Source organism: Antechinus flavipes, chromosome 3, assembly GCF_016432865.1.
Source record: "Antechinus flavipes isolate AdamAnt ecotype Samford, QLD, Australia chromosome 3, AdamAnt_v2, whole genome shotgun sequence".
Classification (NCBI taxonomy): Eukaryota; Metazoa; Chordata; class Mammalia; order Dasyuromorphia; family Dasyuridae; genus Antechinus; species Antechinus flavipes.
The window spans coordinates 306,908,816-306,930,995 of record NC_067400.1 but is presented as its reverse complement, the minus strand read 5'-3'; the positions used below and the strand labels follow the sequence as shown (position 1 = coordinate 306,930,995).

General features: G+C 35.9%; 1 protein-coding gene across 1 annotated transcript in view; it reads left to right on the top strand.

Annotated features, from left to right (window-relative positions):
- Positions 1 to 22,180, top strand: part of CCDC191 (coiled-coil domain containing 191) — a 93,647-nt gene that overhangs the window by 28,960 nt on the left and 42,507 nt on the right. The window contains 4 exon segments of the mRNA XM_051985317.1: positions 1,395 to 1,509; positions 1,512 to 1,617; positions 3,914 to 4,067; positions 12,300 to 12,490. Of these exon segments, the coding sequence (XP_051841277.1) occupies positions 1,395 to 1,509; positions 1,512 to 1,617; positions 3,914 to 4,067; positions 12,300 to 12,490 (566 nt within the window).

Below are 22,180 nucleotides of genomic sequence, written 5' to 3'. Positions count from 1 at the left end.
TTTCATTTCTAGAAACAGGACTTAATTAAACACAGTCCACAGATCTTCTATTGCTTTTACTGAGCCTCAGAGGTTTAAGACTGTTGCTTCTGCCAAAAGGGAAATTATGCAGCAGAGGTGGAGGGGAGGGAAAATCTTTTTCTTCCTCAAAATTTTTGGAAAAATGAGATGGGCCCAGAAAGTAGAGGAAATGCATTAGGTAGGAATATACTTTTATATTTTGCATACTTTAATCAGCTAGCACTAATTGTATGTTTGAACTAAGGTCCACTCATTTCCTTACTGTTATTAGAGTCTATGAGAGAGAAATTGTGCTGTCAACAGCAAAGGGGAAATCTCATATCTTTGGCTGTTGGTGATACCCAGATACAGAGGCATTTTCACAAAAATGACAGCATGTATAATATAATTATAACTACATATAATTGTAAAGAGAACAAAGAATAACTTAAGCTACAAATGATTATCCTTCATGATGTCATAAAGCTACCTGGAATCTTGTTCCCTTTCTCTGTGCCAAAGCATGTAGATAACTTAACAAGGACAATACATATCATAAATGCTTGTTGACTGAAAAAAATGAAGAAGAAAGGGGGGAAGGAAGAATAGAGAATTTTTAGAATTTAGGACTTTTGATATGATCCATTAAACATATGGATGCTCCCCAAATATTTTGAGATTCCTTTATAAAAATTCCTCAACAATGTGGTCTTTCAAGGCAATTCCAGTAGACTGGGATGGAAAAATGCCATCCACATCCAGAGAGAGAACTATGGACACTGAATGTGGACTGAAGCATACTATTTCAACTTTTTGTTTGTGTGTTTCTTTTTTTTTTTCATAGTTTTTTTTTTCCCTATTGATCTGATTTTTCTTTCACAACATGACAAATATGGAAATATGTTTAAAAGGATTGCACATATTTAAACTATATCAGATTGCTTATTATCTTGGGCAGGGAAGAGGATGGAGGAGGGAAGAATAAAAATTTTTAACACAAAGTTTTATAAAAATGAATGTTGAAAATTATCATTACATGAATTTGGAAAAATAAAATACTATTGGGAAAAAAAAAAAAAAGAAAGCACTAGAGTAAGTCAGAAGTTAGGAGATTTCAAATGAGGCTGCCTTAAACTATTAACAAACTCCCTCTTCTATAGTCCAGGTGATCTCTAAAATACTACTGTTGACTTTTACAATGACATCTTATGCCAGAATTTTTAGAATTTGATATATTGTATGTTAACACCACATTTTTTCCACTTACATGTCATAATCCCTTTATTTCAAAAGGTGAATGAAGGCTCTTGCCTATTCACTTCCACTTGTCTAAAATGGCCCTAAAAATGTGCCCCACCAAATACTTCCACTCCCGTTGCATTCTTCCCTTGCAGGTAAAGGAAAATCGTTTAAGACGACAGAAGGAATTAGAGCGTCAGAGGGCAGAGAAGGCCCTAAAAAAATCAGCCCTCTTGGAAGCTCAGTATCTAGTACAAGAAGAAAAAAAAAGAATGCTCTGAAAGTGAAGAAAGAGGAAGAAGAAATTCAAAAGGAGATGATAAAGTTGCGGAAGCGAATGGTTGAAAGAAGACGCACTGTTCAGGAAGCATGGAAAATGTAAGATCTTGGTGGTGGGAAAGGATGGAACTGGATCTCAGTTTAAGCTTTTCCTTTTACAGTTATTCTAAGGCTTTGGGTGCCTTGGTTTCTAATATTTGGCATATCCAGGGCAATGCTTCGTCCTAGTGTGACGGTGATCCAGATTGCTTGAAGCTACAGTGTAAAAAATGCTGACCGGGAAGACTTGAGTGTCTGTCAGGTAAAAAAGACTGTGTTTTTATTATCCAAGGCCCAGCCTAGGCTAAGTTTGCAAGAAGTACTTTTCCAGAAGTTTCATCACTAGTTGATGAATTTTTTTCAGCCCTAGTCATGCATGAAGATCACCCATTAAGGTATGGAGGGGTTGTGATCTGCTTTGATGGAGGGATCATTTATGAATCACACTCATGAAATTACAGCTCCTTGAGGTATCAGAGTAAGTATGAATGTGGAGCATTCACTGTTCTTACTATCACTGATAAAAGGAAAAGATCTCCAGCATGAAGAGAGGATAAATCAAGAATGTTTATAAGACATGAATAGCATTATCCAAACAATGACTAGTTGAATAACCTTAGGCAAGACACATTGACTTCTCTCAGTTTCATTTTCCAGATCTGTAACATTGGGACTGACTTTGATTATCTCTAACATCCCTTTTAAAAAAGTTTTTAATCTCTAAAATGGAAAGAATCCCAAATGAGAAGTCAGACTTCAAGTCCCTGTTGTGTGATAATGGGAAAGTCACTTCAACTCTGTAATCCTCAATTTTCTCATCTGCAAAATAGGAAGAGTAATATTTGTTAGCTACCACACAGTATTGTGAGCATACTGCTTTATAAATGGTTGAGCTATAATTGTGATCTTTTATTAGTGTTCCGTGATCCATGAAAAATGAGTGCAATATATGAGAGATGATGCATTTTGCAAAGCATCTAGACTAGCTAAAGGAATTGCAAGTGATTTAGACCAATGTGATAGAAATATAGAAATTTAGGAAACAGAGTTAAAAAAAAAAAAAAACAGTTTAACCATCTCTTGTATCCTAATCAGACTTTGTGGCTCTTTACTTTTTTGTGCTTTAGTTTCCTCATCTGTAAAATGAGTTTTAAATAACACATCTCCCTCCCAGAGTATTTGTGAGGATAAAATGAAGTAATATTTGTAAAGCACTTTGCAATCCTTAAAGTAGCTGTGTTGTTCTAAGATTTTTGTGTTATTTGGTTAGGGACTAGCAATCTAGTCAATCTATACTATCCCATCTGCCCACTATTCTATAATTTCTATTCACAGATTAATGAGTTAGTCCTCTTTTTGTTCTCTTCACATACATCCTCTCTTATCCACAAATAAAGACACACAAGCGTGCATATAGAGCATGCACTTCCCATTACAAATAACCTTCAAAAAACCCAAATAGAATGATACCATCGCAAATTTAGAACTAGAAAGGACTTGTCCAACACCTTCATTACACACTCACCTAGATAAGCACACATACCTCACCCCACCCCATCTAAATTAATGCATACACTCAGAAATGTTGAAAAATAAAGATGAATATGGTGGGCTGGGGAAGATGTGGTATCCTTGTTCCTGGTAAACAGGAGAGCCAGTGATAAAGGTCAAGTCATAAGGATGAAAAGAAACAATGGGAGAGGGCATAGGTAGGAGGAATGAGTGGGAAGCAAATCAACCACAGCATGCTAGTTACTTCTTGAAATTGCCTACAGGACTTTTCTGAGTTCCTATTAAGATCTGATTTTTCTTTTTTGTTGTAGTTCAATAGCTTGGCTGTTTCAGAACATTCCTGGATTCTATCTTTTCCTCACTTATTAATACCTTGTTTTCTTTCTGTTATTTCACTCTACCTGATAACCTTGCAAAAGTCCTTTGATAAATGTCATTCCTTTCTTACTGAAGAAATCTATTCTTTTTACTTATTTTAGAGTAAAAATAAATATGGAGTCATTTATTTTAAACACTAGGTGACCAGCATCTACCAATAAAGGATTCCCATCAATAATAGAATATATTAGATTTATGTGACATTTTGTACTTTTTGAAATACTTGCATATCTATGATATTTGATCATTACAACAAACCTGTGATTTAGGCAATTATCATATCTCATCAGTGAGAGAACTGAGATGAAGTGACCTCCCCAAAATCACTCCAGTCAATGACAGAGTCAGAGCTAAAAACCTTCATTTCCCTATTTCAAGGTTCAGTGATGTTTCCACTACTGAGACTATGAGCATCCCTAGTTACTGTTGGTGGTGGTGTTGGTTGTTGTTGTTGTTTTATTTCCAGGGAGAGAAAAAAGCAAGAAGAGAAATCTCAGAAACTTCTAGAAAAAGTCTCCTTCCAAAATGCTCAAGTTTTGCTGAATGAAGAAAAAATAGCAAAAGAAAAAAAGAAAAAACAGCAGGATCTATTACTCAAGATTAACATGGAAAACCACCGGGTGAGCAGTCTCCTTAGTAAACATGCTAAGTTGTAAAGGAAAATGTATGGTTTAGTGGTTAATGGGAAATTCCAGAAGAATGGGATAATGTGAAGGATATGGAAGTCAGTATGAACAGACTATTATAACTAGAGTTTTGAGACATTAAGAAAATGAGGAAGTTGATCAATTAAGGGACAGACCAACCAAAGATTTAGAACTAGAAGCACTTGAGAGACCCCTAGTCTAGCCCTTCCTTTTACAGATGAGGGCAGAGAGGTTAAGTCCCTTATTGAAGGACACACAAATAAGTATATAGGAAATAAGCAGTTATTAAGCATTTAGTATGTGGCAAGCAGGCTCTTACTGATACAAAGAAAAAGGACAGATTGTCTCAGAGCTCAGGAGCTTACCTTCTAATGGGGGAAAACAATACACACAAGGGAACTGAAAAATGTGGGGGAAGAGGGAAGAACTTGTTTTTGAAGTCAGAAATGGGATTAGAAGAGAAATGAAAACTGGTTTGGGACCCTCTTCAAAATGGAAGCCCCAGAAAAAATTCATCATTTGGACAAGGGGGCAGGCCTGATGGGAGGATTGAGAAGGTCCCAGAGATGATTGGAGGTTCTAAGGCAAAGAAGCCTTGGATGCTAAAGGAGGTTTCAAGATGAGATATGGTTTTCAGATTCATTTTCCCATCAGAAAAAGGTCAGGAGGGAAAATGAAAATTATGAAAGGCAAGATTGAAGTGAAATCTTCTGACCCTAAAACCAGTGCTCTTTCCTTCATACTATATTGATGGTTCCCTTGGAATCAGAATCATGTGAACATACCCTGTAAAGGGCTTTAAAAGTCAAAAAGGTTTTTATTTTATCCCAGAGGCAATTTTGAGCTTCTGGAGTTTATTGAGCAGGAAGTGATGTTGACAGACCTGGTCGTAGAGTAAATCACTTTGGTAAAGTATCAAAATAGAGAAAGACTTAAATCTTCAAGACAAAAAAAAATCTTCAACAAAAACAATAAATGAGGTCTGAACCTTTGTTTTTATTGGAACAGTGAACCCTGCTCTCTATCCAGGAAGATTAGCATCTCTTTACCACTAATAGTCTTAGATAATTGCTTAGAAGAAGACAACAATGGCTTGTCCAGCGTCATGTGGCCAGTATGTGTCAGAGGCAGGATTTAAATCCTCATTTTCCTAACACCAAGGCCAGCTTTTCATCCATAATGCCATTTATCAACTTTATATAGTGAATTATATATCACTTTATATAGTGAGGATTAAATCAGTATTAAGATCAAGAATCTTCTCAAAGAAGATTCTTAGCATTTAACAAAGTAGAACCAAACTAAAATTTAAAAAGCCACATTTCTTTGTCTCACTTTCCAAGTCTGTCTGAAGAGGCTATTGTGATTTAGTGGAAAGAAATATTGACCTTGAGGACAGACCTAGATTAAATTCAGGCTGATTATTATTGTTGTGTCATCTTGAGAAAATTATTTAAACCTCAGTTTCCTCATTTGTGAAATTGGGGTGATAACATTCACAGAGTTGATGTAATAATTTGCAAACAAAGTACAGTAGCAAGGTGAGTTTTGTGGCCTTTAATTTTTTTGTTTATTATGCATATGTATATTACATGTATATATATGCATATTATATTGTGTGTATTATGCAAATTTATACATATATATGAGTATGCATTGTACATATACTTGTAATCATGTATAGCTCTACCAGTCTTGCTTCTTATAGCTTCACATAAGCTTTCCCCCATATTTTCTTGAATTTATATTCATCATTTTTCTGACATAAATACATTCTAATAAATTAGTGAAACATAATTTAATGGGACATGTAGGTTATTTACAGTTTTTTTAGTTATTATTTTGTGATATACATTTAAACATATCTCATAGTAATAGTAGTAATTAAGCTACTAGAAATATATTGCCAAGAAAGTCAAAAACAGAAACAAAAGTCCAACAAATATAAAAAGTCATGTAATACTTTGTGGAAGTAAAGATTGATATCTATCAATTGGCGAATGGCTGAAAAAGATACTGTATGTGAATGTAATGGAATATTGTTTTATATTAAGAATTGATGAGCGTGAACTCAGAGAAACAAGGAAAGACACACTTATACAGAGCAAAATAAGCAGAACTAAAAGAGCATCATAAGGACCATAATAATGTAAATGAAAAGATCATTCAGTCAATGAGTGAGCAAGCATTTATTAAGGATCACTGTATGCCAAGTAGGATTGCAAAGAAAGGCAAAAACATGTTCTCTGTTCTCAAAGAATTAACATTCTAATGAGGGGGATAACATGTGAATAAATATGAATATAAATATATCCAATAAGAAACAGTCATTTTACATCTGGAAATTTGTAACCACTGGCCAAGGATTCCAAAATATTTTCCTTGTCGTTTTGCCCACTTTAGTTTTCTTTCCTTAATAGAAGGAAGGAAGAAGGAAGCTCTACTTTAATGGTGGCAAATATTGATGCAGATGAGGAAGTTAGCTCATTCTTTTTCAGAGACATTATAAAAACAAATAAATCTCCAAAATCAGCTTACTCAACAGACAACTATTGCATAAAGCAAGCAGCCACTCGGTGTATGCGTGTTTTGAAAAGAAATATGATCATAGGATGTAACAGCTTGTAACAAGAACCTTCACTATAATCTAGTCTAACTCTTCATTTTATAGCTGGGATATGAACTCAAATCTTGATTCTAAATCCTGGACTATTTTTATGGCCATGTACTCTATCTACCATATACTGTCCCTACACTTTGCTGGGTATCTTGTTTGGTTCAAATTCCTTTATGCCCATAGGTTCATAGATTTAGAATTAGAAAGTACCTCAGAGGGCTCATTCTATCCCTCAGTTAACAGATGAGGAAATAGAGGCCAAAAAACCATGTCCAGGGTAGGAAATATCTAAGGCAGGATGGGAACCCAGATTTCCCACTCTCTATATCCCCTGCAACATGTTTCTGTTGCCAAGAATGGCCTAAAAATTCCCAGGACAGTTATAAAATGTGCACATATCTCCCATCAAGGTTATTTCAGCCCTCAGAACACTCCTGAGCCAAAAGCCAATACTCTAGAACAGCCCCAAGAGTAAACAGGACATCTGTATTAATTTTGCTTCAGCTTATACCTTTGGACTGGACCTTCCCACCCTTGGCCTACAGTTTAGATCTCAGAATATAGACTCACAGCAGCCTGGACTTTAGTCATACTAGATACTACATGTTATACATAATGCCTAGGCAGCTGACAGCAAGGTTGGCCAAAAATGGTCAACTCAAACTGGTTTTCTAACAACCCCAAACCAATAGCATTTGCAAGAAGTTGTTTCTAGGAGATGCTGAGGCAGATTTGTAGTTTATTTGTTTTTGCAGATTTGTTTATGGCCTAGCCTTCTTTCTCTCTGTTGGTCCCCAAACATTCTCTAATCTGGACCAGGTTGTTAAATGAGACTCACTCTGAGGAAGACAGTGCAAGATATCTTACTGAAACATAGATCCAGGTGCAATACTATTTATGCATCTCTCCCACACTATATTTGCAGATTTTTTTTTTCATTAGAAATGTCTGTTAGAAGAATTCTACTTTGAGCCTATCTCATCTTTTTTTGATCGTGCAGTGAAATCTCCCTGGGAGATCCAGAAATCCACACAGAAGTGCCATTACTAATTAGCAAAACAACAAGGGACTGTGCATGAAAAGTCTTAAGCTATTTAAAATGTGGCTTTCTTAATTCTCACCCAACTCTGGAATGAAGTTTTTATGTTTTCTTTAAGATGTCTAAAAAGCCTGTGATCCTACTTCTGAAATTAGAAAAGAATAATGAAAGTTGAGAGCCATTTGCAGAAGTCAGAGGATAAGGAAATAATTGTTCCCAAAGCATCATTGTTAGCATTGCACAGAGCTTACTTAAAGGACATGAAGGTGAACTATAGGAATACAAGAGCATATAAAGAGAAAGCCTCTATTATTTTTCTTTCTGATGAGACCATGATAACTGTAGTAATATTCCCCCCTCCTCCAGTTACATAGCAAACTTCATTCCCAGATTTTTTCAATTACCAGTCATCCTCCTACCACTGAAACAAAACCATTTCTGAAAAAGAACTTGAGAGTAATCCTTTAGTGAGTAATATTATCTCACACTTAGCGAGAAAATGCAAGAAATGCTTCTTTGCTAATCATACTACAGAGAAATATCAAATAGACCATGTAGAAAATGCCTGAGTTCATACAGCTGTAGTATTTTCTTATGTGTAACATGTTAAGAGGTTTCAAATGGTAATGGAGTCTTCTATTTTCAGTTTCTTGTTGCTATTAGGTATGTTCTTTGTTTATTTTATTTTTGCTCAATGACAACCTGTGACTGTGCTTAATAGAAAAGTAAGACAGCTTCCCTGGAATTTTTCTTTGTTGGGCTCCAGTATAGCTGTGTTACTTTTCTTCAGAATATCATGTGGGTTTTTATGATCACACATCCCTAGATATTTTTCTCCTTGTCATCAGCTTCTTAAATTGTCCTGATGAGATTCTACATTTCAAAAATCATCATAAATGGAGTCTGTTCTCTAAAATTTTACAGAAAAGTATCCACCTTCTTCCTACAAATTAGGTGCCTTCCCCATTGTTCAAATCTCACCAAAAAAAAAAAAAAAAAGAAGAAAAAGTGCAATCCCTCCCCCCCATAGGAGTCAGATGGATGCCTTGTTAGCCTCTGGGACAGCATCATCTAACAGTGTTAGGCAGGTGGATAGTATCCGAGTTCTTTACCCACATGGTTCTCAAGGCACCTACGTAAACGTCAAAAAGGAAGGGGACTGAGAAAAGGCCATTCAGGTTGAGAATTGGTATCATTGGAAACTTCGGAGAACTCAGTTTTAGTTTCAATGAAGTTTGAAGCTATATTGTAAAAAGTTGAGAAGTGAAAGGAGAGAAAGTGAAATCAGCCGACAGCTTCTTCTGGGAATTTTGTTGAGAATGGAAGGAAACATAATATGATAACCAGAAAGCACTTCTTAAGGATCAGGAAGATCTGGACATATTTATAGGCTGCAGGAAAGGCCCAGACTATGAGAAAGAGCAAGAAAGAGAGAGAGAAAAAGAGAGAGAGAGAGAGAGAGAGAAAGAGAGAGAGAGAAACAAAGAGACAGAGACAGAGAGACAGACAGAGAGATAGAGACAGAGACAGAGAGAGAGAGACCTTTTTCAGCCCTATAAGACCACCAGTTGCACCACAGATAGTTCTGTTTGGCAAAAATATGTTGTAAACTTGTTGACATTTTTGTCCTCTTTACAATTCATTGTTTATCTTTCCATGACTGAGAATTTTGATGCAATTACGACTGAGCTTTGAGACAAAAGGGAAATAGCTAAGGAATTCTGATGAGTTACCCACTTCATTAATCAGACTAAGCATCTCTAGTGACAGGGTTAGAATTACCACACAGATTAGATGGCAAATTGCTGTTCTATCTCACGTCAATCATTTCCAGTGACAGCAGTGTGATTACACTTCAGGAAAGAGCTTCTCTTGCCAACAGAATGAGGGCAACTCCAGTGCATGTAATAAATTTAGCAGGGTAAGCTGTCATATGTTCTCTTGAGTGGAATCTTTAAAAGACCAAATGATGTCTCATGGAAGATCTCAAAAGGGGGGAAAAACATCCCACTTGGAAATCATTCTTCATCAGAACAGCCCTCTTTTTGCTATTTCTTTTCTTCCTTTTAAATACCGTGGCCATAAACTTAGAAACATTTCTTCCCACAAGTTTGTTTGCTCTTTATTCACACATATGAAGCCATAATCATTTGCACAGCTGTGATGTTACAGAGATGATGGCTACTGGGAAAATATTTTTTAAAAGAAATCTTGTTTAAAAGCCAAGAGAATCAAAGAACTGAATGAAAGAGTAGACATAACTATTTGCTTTGCAAATCAAGTTTTCGATTTTTGCTCTTGGGTGAAGCAGTGCTTACCAAAGGAGACTACTTGTTCTTAAAAAAAACATGAAGGAAGCACCTAAGTGAGTCAAGGCAAACACACAGAATAAAGCATCATATATTGCAAATTCTGAAAAGGAAACCTGAGGGAGAGAAATAAATAGGAAAGTGTCTCATAAACTAATTTTTGGAAGAAGAGAAAGAGAATGGCTGTGAAAGTATGTCTATTCCACATCCTTTCCTCTTTCCTCAATAGAACATAGACCTATCCTTCTTTGTTTCTTAAAAAAGGGATTAAGGGAGGGAACCCTAAATCCTTCATTTTCTTTTCTTCTAAAGGCATTTAAACTCAGATAATCTGAAAAAAATGTTATCCAAAAATAATTTAATGGTTTTAAGAAATCAAGAAAATACTTTTCTTTCATTTTTGGTGAGTCTTGCTTATTGAAAAACAATAACAATAATAAAGCATGAGCTTAACTTGGATTCTAAAACTAGGGTCTGAATCCAGTTCCTATATTTATCAGAGGCACATTGCATAATTTAGCTGAACCTCAATTTCCTCACCCAGAATATGGAGATAATACTTGTGACCACCTAGCCTCCACTACCTGCAAGCCAGATGGATTGAATTTCACTAATCCCCCAGGGTTCTCCATTAAGGCTTTGGGGGGATGCAAATGGCTCTTGTTCCCACTGATGATATTCCTTCAATTGTAGGAGATGGTCCTCTGAATTCAGGGCTGGTGTTTTATCTACTGCCTATCTACTAACCTTTGGGGATGGTCCTCTATATCCCAGTTCCATTTCATCATTAATAAGTTAGCTTTTGGGGCTGCTAGGTAGTGCAGTGGATAGAGCACCAGCCCTGAAGTCAGGAGGACCCGATTTCAAATCTGACTTCAGACATTTAACAAGGCCTAGCTGTGTAACCCTGGGCAAGTCACTTAACCCCAATTGCCTCAGCAAAAAAAAAGAAAGAAATTAGCTTTCACACAGAAACATTTGCTTCAACAGCATAATCATGAATATATATTTCCCCACTACCACATAAAAGGTATAATCCTCTTCCTTTCATGCTTCCTCAGTCTCTGAGGGAAGGGATGGTGATTAGGTTCGTATTTCAGCTTGCTTCCTCCAGAGCATAGGCCAGTTCCAAATCCAAGACCCTCTTGGCAACCAAGATTCTCAGGGGTTTTATGGTGGGCAAGCTGACTGCACTATCCTGCCTGCAATCCTGGCTCCAAGGTCATCACCATGAATCAAATTCCTCAGCCCCGTGAGAATCACCTTTGTTGCCTGAAACTGAGGAGGAGAAGCTACACAGAGCCAAAGCAAATGGCCCCATTTCTCAGAGCTGGCGTAAAAGAGAGAAAGAAGGGGAAGGAAGTCCTCCCTTCGTACTAGTTCAGTGCCTACACTGTAGATACAGCAAGAAGGAAAAATTCCAAAGAGGGGAGAAGAAGGAGGAGGAAAAACTACTAGAACTGGATAAGTCAATCAAAGAGGTTTGCCCACACCCACCTAATAGGCCAGTATGTTAGACAAATTGGGTATTCTTAGACAAGCCCAACTTAGACTTGCAATACCTTACCCAAGTCACAGAGTTATAGAATATAGGATAGAGTTTCTCTGAGTCCAAATCCCATACTACTTCTGTTGTAAGACATTGGGTTATAACACATACAGTGATTTACAGTTCATAAAGTCTTTCCCCCACAATCCTACAAGAGAACTACATTATCATCTTTTTTTCTGATGAATAAACTGAAGTTCACAATGGTTAAGTGATTTATTCAAGATCACACAGCTAGTAATTGGAAAAGCCAAGACCAGAATTTATTTCCAATTCTAAATCTAATCCTCTCTCTACAATATGAATCTAGTAATAGGAATCTCAAACCTTAAAGCTGCTCATAAGGAAACTAGTTTATGAGAGGCAGACTTTTTAGTGCCCCTGAGAACATTCCATAAGCATCTGTCTACCTATCTGTCTCAGTGAGAATTAGAAATTACAGTGTAATTCATGAAAAAAACCTCTCTCAATTGAGGGATAAATTTTGGTATATGATTGTTTTTCCTCTACCTTCTAGCAGAAAGGTGTTACATGAAAATGATTAGAAAAAAAAAAAGTCTAGTGAGAATGTTGAATGGGTAGTGTGTGTGTGTGTGGTGTGGTGTGTGGTGTGTACATATACATATACACAACGTTTTTTAAAGATTCTCTTTAACCCTGAAATGTGATTTTTGGAATGTTTACAATGCAGTGCCTACAAAAACATTTCTCTGCCTGGAAGAAGGTCGTTTTTGAACACAAACTTAAGATGAGGAAAGCTGAAGTATTAGCAGATTGGAAATGTCAGATGAAGTTCCTAAAAGCTTGGAGGGACTACACAAGAATTCAGAGGTTGGCACGAGAGACTCAAACCATGGAGGCTTCCATAAAGGAACAAGTCAGGTACAAAACCTTCAGACTTTTTCTGAAATTTCATAGATTTTGACATGAGATTTCAAAAGTCCATAAAGGTATAGTGGTCACATAGGTAGTAAATGGCCAAGCCAGAATTGGGACCCAGTTTTCCTGACTGTAGGTCAAGTGGACAAATTCAATGGTTCACTTTAACAAACAAAAGCTTTACTATTGTGATAGGTGCTAGATATAAAAAGATGGAAAAATGAAAAATGGCCTTTTCCTTCAGGGACCTTAACATTTTATAGAGAGAATGCCTGATGACTACAAATAAAGAAAAAAAAAAAGGTTATCTAAGGCTATATGTAGTAGGCACTAACCCCTGGGGGTTTCAAAGAAAGCTTTCCACAGAACGTGGAAGTTCAATTGACCACTGAAAGAACATAAGGAATCTGAGATAGACTTGAAAGGGAAATTGCTTTTTTAGGTGTGATGAAACTAACAGTTAAAGCGTTCCAAAAGCAGGAATTGCCTCAAATACCCTTCACTAGCAGAAGTTGAGAGACTCCTCACCAGAATACTTAGAGAGGATTTCTGTTTAGATGATTTCCTTTCCAAATCTATAATTCTATGATACTGAATATAGTGTTTAAAGCTTTTTACAGTCTGGCTCCTTTCTATCTTTTGATCCTTGTATCTCACCATTCACCTTTAGGAATTCTATTCAGAAGTCAAGACTGCTTATTCTTCTCTTATTTTGTTATGTCTTCACTTGATTCCATGAAACTACAAAATTTCTTGAAAGAGGTGAGGTTGGAAATCTCCAAGAATGGTATAAGGTTTTATTAGGTGGATATGGGAAGATCATTTCAAAATGGCAAATGGAAGAGTATGGCAAAAGCAAAGTGTGTTTCCTTCCTTCTTTTTGTTCAAGAACCAGTTTAGGTACCATCTCCTCCATGAATTTTTCCTTGACCTTACCCACCTCCAGGCTACGAGTGAACCTTTCTTTCTTAAATGCCTTACTTTTCATGTAATCATATTCTAGACTGTATCAACATCATTACTATTGTTATTTTCCCTTTCTAGATTGTAAATTCTTTGATTCTCTCTCATCTCTCTGTTTCTCTCTCTCTCTCTGTTTCTCTCTCTCTCTCTCTCTCTTTCTCTCTCTCTCTCTCTCTTCCCCTCTCCCTTTCTTTCTCTTGAATATACATATCCAGTACCTAGTTCATATACTTGAATAGTAATTTAAACTGAGACATTTTTAAGTGAATTGAACTTTCTGTTCTAAGAGTATTCATGGTGATGAGACTTTGAAATAAAACTTTTTGTTTTTAATAAAAAGTTTATTGCAAATAGTGCTCAAACAATAAATTCTAGTATAACCAAAGAATTGGTATTCTATTTTAGGATCTCTTAGGACCCTTGATAGTGTAAATGTTTTAGATATGTCCTCTCCCATTCTTGTGACAGCCAATCCTAGACAAAATAATGAAAAAACAAAGCTGGTTCTTAATATTATTCATCATCTCTTTGTATAGCCTGCTTTCCCAAGTTAGTGGTTCTAGATATTTATGTTTATTTCTTCCTCATCATCATCACCAACCCCTGACACAAGTGGGTACCACTTCCATACCACTCCCATCAAAGTTAATTTATCTTGAATGCTTCATGGTTTGTTGCCTTGCTAATGTAAGCATTGTATTTGATGTGTCACCCCCTTCCCAGGAACATATTTGCAGCTTAATAAGTTTTTTTTTTCTGGAGGCAGTGCCTTAACTAAAGATTAATAAATGGGATTTCATTTATTAACAAACTGAGGAACAAGTTTGGGGCCAACTAGAACTTTGGAAATCTTTCAAATCATATCATTCATGTGCTCAACAAATATCACATGCAAAGCACCATGCTAGGCTCTCAGAAAGAAATGTAAAGAAGTAGGAAATACTCTCCTGTCCTTCAGGAGTTTGTAATCTACTTGATTAGAAGTATTCAAGGCATATTGTATTTGCGGCATCCCTGCGTCAAATCTCTATCCTTTCCAGTCCAGTCCTCTAGAACTTTATTAGCTCTAGCTAGCTCCCTCTGACCATTAGGAACAAAGTCAGACACCTCTGCTTTATGTTGAAATCCCTTAACAACTCAGCTACTTACTCAGATTTATTATATATAACTCCCCTTTATCCATCTCAGACCATTTTCCAGTTCTGGACCTTTGTACCAGCTGTCTCCCATGCTTCTAATAGTCTATCCTTATAAAAAGGTCCTTCAAAGTTTAGCTAAAGAGCTACCTGCTATGAGAGCCTTTTCTGGATTCTTCTAGTTACTAGTGCCTTCTCCAAATTATATTTTAAGTATTCATTTAATATATATTCATATATACATTCATATACATCTCCTCCACAATATAAACTCTCTGAGCTGGGACAGTTTCATTTTTATCTCTGCACCCTCCAGCTCCTGAAATATTGCCTTATATATGGTAGGTACTTGGTAAATGCTCAATGATTGATTAATAAGTACCATATGAATTGAAGCAACTAGTTGATGTGGTAGATAAAGTTCTGGATTTGGAGTCAGGAAGACTTCTTTTCCTGTGTTAGAATCTGGCCTTGGATGCTTACATGATGTGTAACTCTGGGCAAGTCATTTAACTGCCTTAGTTTCCTCATCTGTAAAATGAGCTGGAGAAGGAAATGGCAAGCCATTCCAGTATCCCTAAAACTTCAAATGGGGTCAAGAAGAACCGGATTTGACTGAAAAACAACTGAACAATTATACCAACCATATGAATAATATCAGTTAAAGTACTATAGTAGGATAGAGGAAAGGGAAACATTTCTTCAATGAAAAACTTCATGAGGGAAGTAAGCTTGGAGAAAGGCCTTCAAGAATGAGGTAGGAGTTCATTAGGTACAAAATCATTTCAGATGGGGGAAGAGAATAGCAAGAGCAAAAACATAGAAATGGAAAAGAGGAAAGAGTTTTAGGAGGGACAAAGGCAGGCCAATTAGATAGGAGCTGGGTTTGGATAAGGAAGAAATAATGTCAAAAAGCTTGGTTTGTCCCATACATGCTAAGCTTTGGAATTTAGTTTTTATCCTCTAGGTAGTTGAGAACTGTTGAAAGAGTTTGGAGCATGCAAGTCATAAAACTAAAGTGCTGTAGGAAAATTAACCTGGAATAGCATTGAGGAGAGACAGAAGGGAAAAAAGGACTGGAGGCACGAAACTAGTAAGGAGACTCTTATGATGGTTCAGGTACAAGGTAATAAGTGGTAACTATCTATATAATAGGGGTGGCTGTAAGAATGGAACAGATGGTCTGAATTTGAACCACACTGTTAAAGAATATACAAGCGAATTTGATGACTTCTTAGAAGTAGGAAGCATGGAGAGGAAAGAAGGTAAGATGACAGGATGTCAAGAATGATTTCATGCAGAAGGTAGTACTGAGCTATGTTTTGAGGGAAGCTCAAGATTCTAAGAGGTAGAGATGAGAAGGGATGGAGAAGGGGAAGAGCAATAGCTCAAGGGAGGGGTGCCAAGAAATGGAAGTGTTCCTATAGTCAGTGGGACAATTTGGCTAGAATTCAGAGTGCTAAGTAGGAGTGATGTGCTATCAATCTATGGAGATAATTGAGGGACCCCACTGTAAAGAAAGAGCACTTTGTATTTTTTTTTTCATAAAGGCAATGGGGAGTTACTAACACTACATGAGCAGACCAGCACTTAAGAACATCAACATGATAACTGTGTGGAAGATAGATTGGAGAGGGAAGAGACTAGAAACAGACAAATTTGGGAGCCACTGAAATGGCAAACAGAATCAAACGCTTCAGAGAAGTGGAGGGAAATGAAAACTGAGAAAAATCTTTAAAATAGGTGATTAGAACGTTCTTGACTTTTGAAAGAGTTGTCTTAGAGCACAAGGGACAGAAGCCAGATTGTAGGGGGTAACTGGGTAGCACAGTGGATAAAGTGCAAGGCAGGAGTCAAAAAGACTCATTTTCCTGAATTCAGCCTTAGATACTTACCATACTTACCAACTATGTCATCCTGGGAAAGTCATTTAATCCTGTTTGCTACAATGCCTCATCCATAAAGTAAGCTGAAGAAGAAAATGACAAAACCCACTCCAATATTTTTACCAAGAAAACCCCAAATGGCATCACAGAAATCTGGATGGAATTGAAATGATTGAACAACAAAAGGGATGAAAGATAATAGGGAAGGAAACAGAAGCATCAGGTATAGAGAAAATCACTGAGAATATTGACTGAAAGAAGATAAATATAATGCTAGTACTTAGGTGCTACAGAGTCAAGTAAAGGGTTCAGTTTTTTCTTTTTAAGATAGAAAAGATCTATGCATATTTGGAGACCCAAGAATAAAAAGCTAGTGGGAAGAGAAGAATAAAAAGCTAGTGGGAAAAGAAAGTTGGAAGATGTTGGAGAAAGTGAAGATAATTATGGGGAATAAGGTCCATAGTAGCTGCCGAAATATAAGGACCAATTTACCTAGACAAAAAGGAACAACAGGAAGCCAGGTCTCCCAGATGCTCATTATTTCTACCTGCTGGTTCCTTTATTAGAGGGAAAAAGAAATTAGCAGCACAGGTTTTAATTTTAACTAGTTTTTAATAAATTCTAGTAAATGTTTGTAGGTTGGTTGAATGAACGAATTAATGAGGTGGTTTTTAATTGACATGCCCCTAAAAGTTGTTTTGTTGTGTTTTTTTTTTAATCAGTGAGCTCAATGACCTTTAGTCTCAATTCACTATTTAATTTTTGTTACCTGTTTTTGAGTGAGAACCAGATGTTATCTTGGGAACATTTGGATTGTGCCAATCCAAAGATAGCGATCATCTTCTATTTGTAAATTTTTCTGTTCACTACTGTGGAAGACACAGGAAGTTTCATGCAAGGTGCCTCCCCTTGTGGAGTTTACAGTCTGGTAGCAGAGATAAGACTAGAATACTAGAAAAGTTAACTAACAATAGGAGGCTTTGTGGGCTAAGTGACATTTGAGTGCCAATAGCAGCAAGAGCTGGGGGAGTTCAGAACTGGAGAAATATGATTTGCAATATTATTGTATTTTTTTAGTTCAAGGCCTGGACCCCAGAGGGATAGTAGAATTTCATAGGTATTCTTATCCAAAATTACTTGGGGAGGAGAGACAAAAGGAAACTCACATATAGAGCAAAAGCTTGAACTCAGAAATGGACATGATATTTTTGGAGGAAAATGAGAAAGCTAGTCTGACTGGAGAGAAGTTTAAAAGTTGCTTTTGTTATTGTATCCCAGGCCCTAGCAAGATGCTCTTGAATATGATAGACACTAGAATAAAGGTCAAGTTAAATAAAAAGGTAGGTTGGGTTTGAATTGTTACTGAACCCATTTATGGGTCATAGACATCTATTCACTTATTCCTTCCACAAATATTCATCAGGCACCTACCATGTGTAAAAACACTGTGCTCTACTATCTATTTCAGCATTTTCATATGGATAGCAACAGGTTCTTTTCAATATATTTTTGTTACAGATTATGTTTCTGTCTGTATATCTGTCGCCACTCCCCTCTTTTCTTTTCTCTTTTCCTCTATATTTTCATGACGTTTGTTATTTTTGTCTATGGTTACCCCATACTGGCTTTTGAGAAGTACTGGGTCGGAGTGTTTGGGGAAGAAATATTCTATACCTGAATAATTATTGATCTTCAGGATACCCTTTACTTTTAGCCTACCTGCTTTGAATTAATGGTAGTTTCAACAACAGCCTTTTCTAGTGGCTAGACAGGAGAGTCGTTGCTTTGCAGATGGGAAATATTATGTTCAGAAGGCATCCAACATTACCTAGAAATGGATAGGAATACAATTGTATTCTGGGTTTCCAGCCTCCGTTTTTCTTCTTCTACTTAAGGGATAAATGTGGATATATTTGGATGTTCCAATATCATTGATAACCATCCCTAAATGAGCTACAATCCTTTTTACTGAGCGGACCTTCTATTTGTTTCCCCTGCTGTTTAATTTAGTCTTTTTTATTTACAGAAATATTTTTGCTTTTCATATAGTCCACATGATCCCTCTTCTGATGGCCAAGATTGCTTTCAGCAATTCCTACTGTAAAAAAAAGATGAAATTAACACATCAGGTGAATTTCACACTCCCCCTTCCCAGGCCAGATTGATGTAAATTAAATTTCACATTAATCAGAGAGAAACTTACAGCTACTATACTGTGGAAATTGATGATTTTCCCTCACTAGGGTAAGATAAGTGATCTTTGTAACACTCTGTATTTATAATGACTTGTAGGTTTTCTCCACAAAAGTCCTACTTCGATGCCTCACTTTTGGGGGCTACTTGAATTTTCACAATACAACTTGAAGGCTGAGTTCTTGAAGGCTACTTAAGAAATACTTAAGGCTACTTAGGAGCAGAGCACAAGCTCTAGGAACTTCTACTTGTCAAGAAAGCTTTGGAGACCATCATGGAGACCAGCCTGAGTCCAAAGTGGCTTGATGATTTATTGAATCATGGCAACCCACTAAACAAAAAAAAAAAAAAAAAAAAAAATCCAAATTTACCTTAAATCCTATCTGGCTTCCTCCTGTTTTACAATCTGTGGCAGAGTAAGGGGGGAGGATGACAAAAATCACACAATTTTTAGCCCTCCTGTAAACATTAACTATTAGTACTCTAACTTGTGATATCCTTGTCCGACGGCTCAATATATTACTGAAGGAACAAAACAAATAAAACTGACAATATCATGTAAATAAAACTACCATATTGATTTACAGTATTGCTATAAATGAAACCAAAAGTCATACAGAAAGTGCAGCCAAATGGAAGGATATTTTGCAGATACCCTTTGGAGTATCAAATGACAGAACTGGTGGAATTGATTTAATCATACTCTCAAAGCCAATAAGAAACATCATCTTGTGGGACGCTTGGTCATATTTGCCTTATAATATTAATGATGAGCCTAAGTTTAAAAATGACCGTGAAGAGAATTATAACTTATTATCATCAACATTGGTTATAAAAGATGAAGAGAGAAAGTAATTCTGTGAAGCACTTGACATTACCCTCCACCTAGTGTAGCATACACACCAATGCACAGGCACTGATTTCACTATGAAGGGAAACATATAAAGGAGATTTTAAAAAAATACTTTGGAAAATAGAGGTCAGCATTAAGAAATGAAAAAGAAGCCAAGGACTGGTAGACTTCTCAGAGTAAGTATATCATAAATATTTTCTTCTTGAAAGGAGTTAGAAGGTGCTGGGCAGGCTGAGCTCCAGAAACCATCATCACAAAAAAAGAAAAGAAAAAAAAAGGTAGGAAAAAAAATTGAATCTTATTTAACAGACAGGAAACAATTAATTATATATGTGGAAGTTATTTTCAAATTAGTTGTCTGTATGCAGTCACACCACTGATTGGTTAGAGCATAGTCTAGAGTAATACCAAACTAATGAAAAGGGTCAAGGTAAGAAGAACCTGAAAGAAGTGACAGTAGCTTCAACCTGTCCTAATAAAGCAAGTGAGTGACTGAGAAATGGGAAAAATAAAAGATATTGAAGACGTCATCCTTTTCTATAGAAATTTAACTGATAGAAGCAAAATCCATCAAAAGGATGCCAAAGAACCCAAAAATCATATCAGTAAACAAATACATGATCTCCTTACCAAATGGAGAGTCTAGAAAGCCACATATAGCACTATATAGAATACAAACTCATTTACAAAATGTTACAGAAGAAAGATGGCAGAAGATTATAAAAGCTCTCTTCTCATCAGATAGTGAATTGTCATTGCAAAAGGCAATGGAGGGAAAAATGAGTCTGCAGAAGACTTGGCAAGACTTTCTCCAATGGGTAGATCTTGACCAAAGAATGTGAATGAAAAGTGCTCCAAAGAGGAATTGCAGACTACTAACAATCATATGAAAAATTGCTCCAAATAACTAGTAAGATAAATGCAAATCAAAACTCTTGAGGTTTCAACACCCAGGAAGCAAATTGGCAAAGATGAATAATCATTGTTAGAGGGTTGTGGAAATAACAAGCTCATTAGTAGACTATTGGTAGAACTGTGAAAGCTAAAAGGCAATTTGTAATTTTGCTAAGAAAGTGATTAAAATGTCTTTACATTTTGACCCAGAGCTTCTGTATATTTCTATATACCAAGGTCAAAGAGAAAGAGAAAGATCCTCTATACATCAAAATAATTATTTGTAATATACTTTTTGCAGTGGCAAAAAAAAAAAAAAAAAAAAAAAACTTGTAAACAAAATATATGGGTGATGACTAAATAAATAAATAATTGTGATGAAATATTATGCTAAAAAAACAATGAGTATGAAGAATATAGGAAACACAAGAAAACATAAATGAACTATTGCAACATAAAATTAGCAAAATCAGGGGCAGCTAGTACCAGCCCTGAAGTCAGGAAGACCTGAATTCAAATTTGGCCTCAAACACTTAACACTTTTATATATTCAGCTCTAACCTTTTCATTAAAATTACTTCTGGGGTCAATTCCAATAGACTTGTAATGAAGAGAGCCATCTGCATCCAGAAAGAGAACTATGAGAACTGAATGTGGATTACAGCATAGTTGTTTCACCTTTTTGTTGTTATTTGCTTCCTTTCTTTTCCCTTTTTGATCTGATTCTTCTTATGCAATATGATAAATGTGGAAATATGTTTTTTAAAAATGTACATGTTTGACCTATCTTGGTCAAATTTGCTATCTCCGGGAGGAGGAGAGGGAGAAAGGAGAGAGAAAATTTTGGAACACATGGTTTTGCAAGTGTAAATGTTTGAAACCATCTTTGCAAGTATTTTGAAAATAAAAAGCTATTATTAAAATTTTAAAACTGGATCACAACCCCATATAAGGTCACATAACTGAATATGAGGGTCATGAAAAGATATCAAATACTCTTCTAAGATTTAATTCTTTTTTGGGGAGGGGAGGGATTAAGCGACTCAGATCCTCATGACTTCAAAGCTAGTGTTCTATCCACTGCCCCACCTAGTTGATTCCCTAAGATTTAATTCTTTATGTAAAAATAAACAAGCACATTCATTTCCTTAGTATGCAAATTTGCTTTCATCTTTAATAAATAGTAAAATTATATATATATACCAAAAAAATACTTCTGGGTAAGTCATTCTTGGTTGAAAAACCTCCAAATTTTCTGTCTTTTAGAATATTGTATTCCATGCTTTCTCTTCCTTTATCATAGTAGCTGCTAAATTGTGGTGATTTTACTTGTCTTCTTACTACCTGAATTATTTTTTTCTGACTGTTTGCAGTATTTTTTCTTTGGCCTTAAAGCTCTAGATTGTGGCTCTGGCATTCCTGCAAGTTTTCATTTTAGAGTTTCTTTCCAGAGAGGACCAGTGGATTCTTTCTATTTTAATTTGACCTCTCTGGTTCTAAGTTCTAAGAAATCTAATATAGATTTCCATAATGATTTCTTGAAGTACAATGTGCAGATTTTTTTGGTTATGATTTTAATGTATCCAGTGGAGTGATTCTTAAATTATTTCTCTTTAAACTGTTTTTCAGATACATTGTTTTTTACATGAGACACCTTATATTTTCTTCTATTTTTTTTTCATTTTTTTTTTTTACTGTAACATTTCTTGTTTCATGGAGTCATTGAGTTTAATTTGCTTCATTTTAATTTTCAGAAAGTCTATTATTT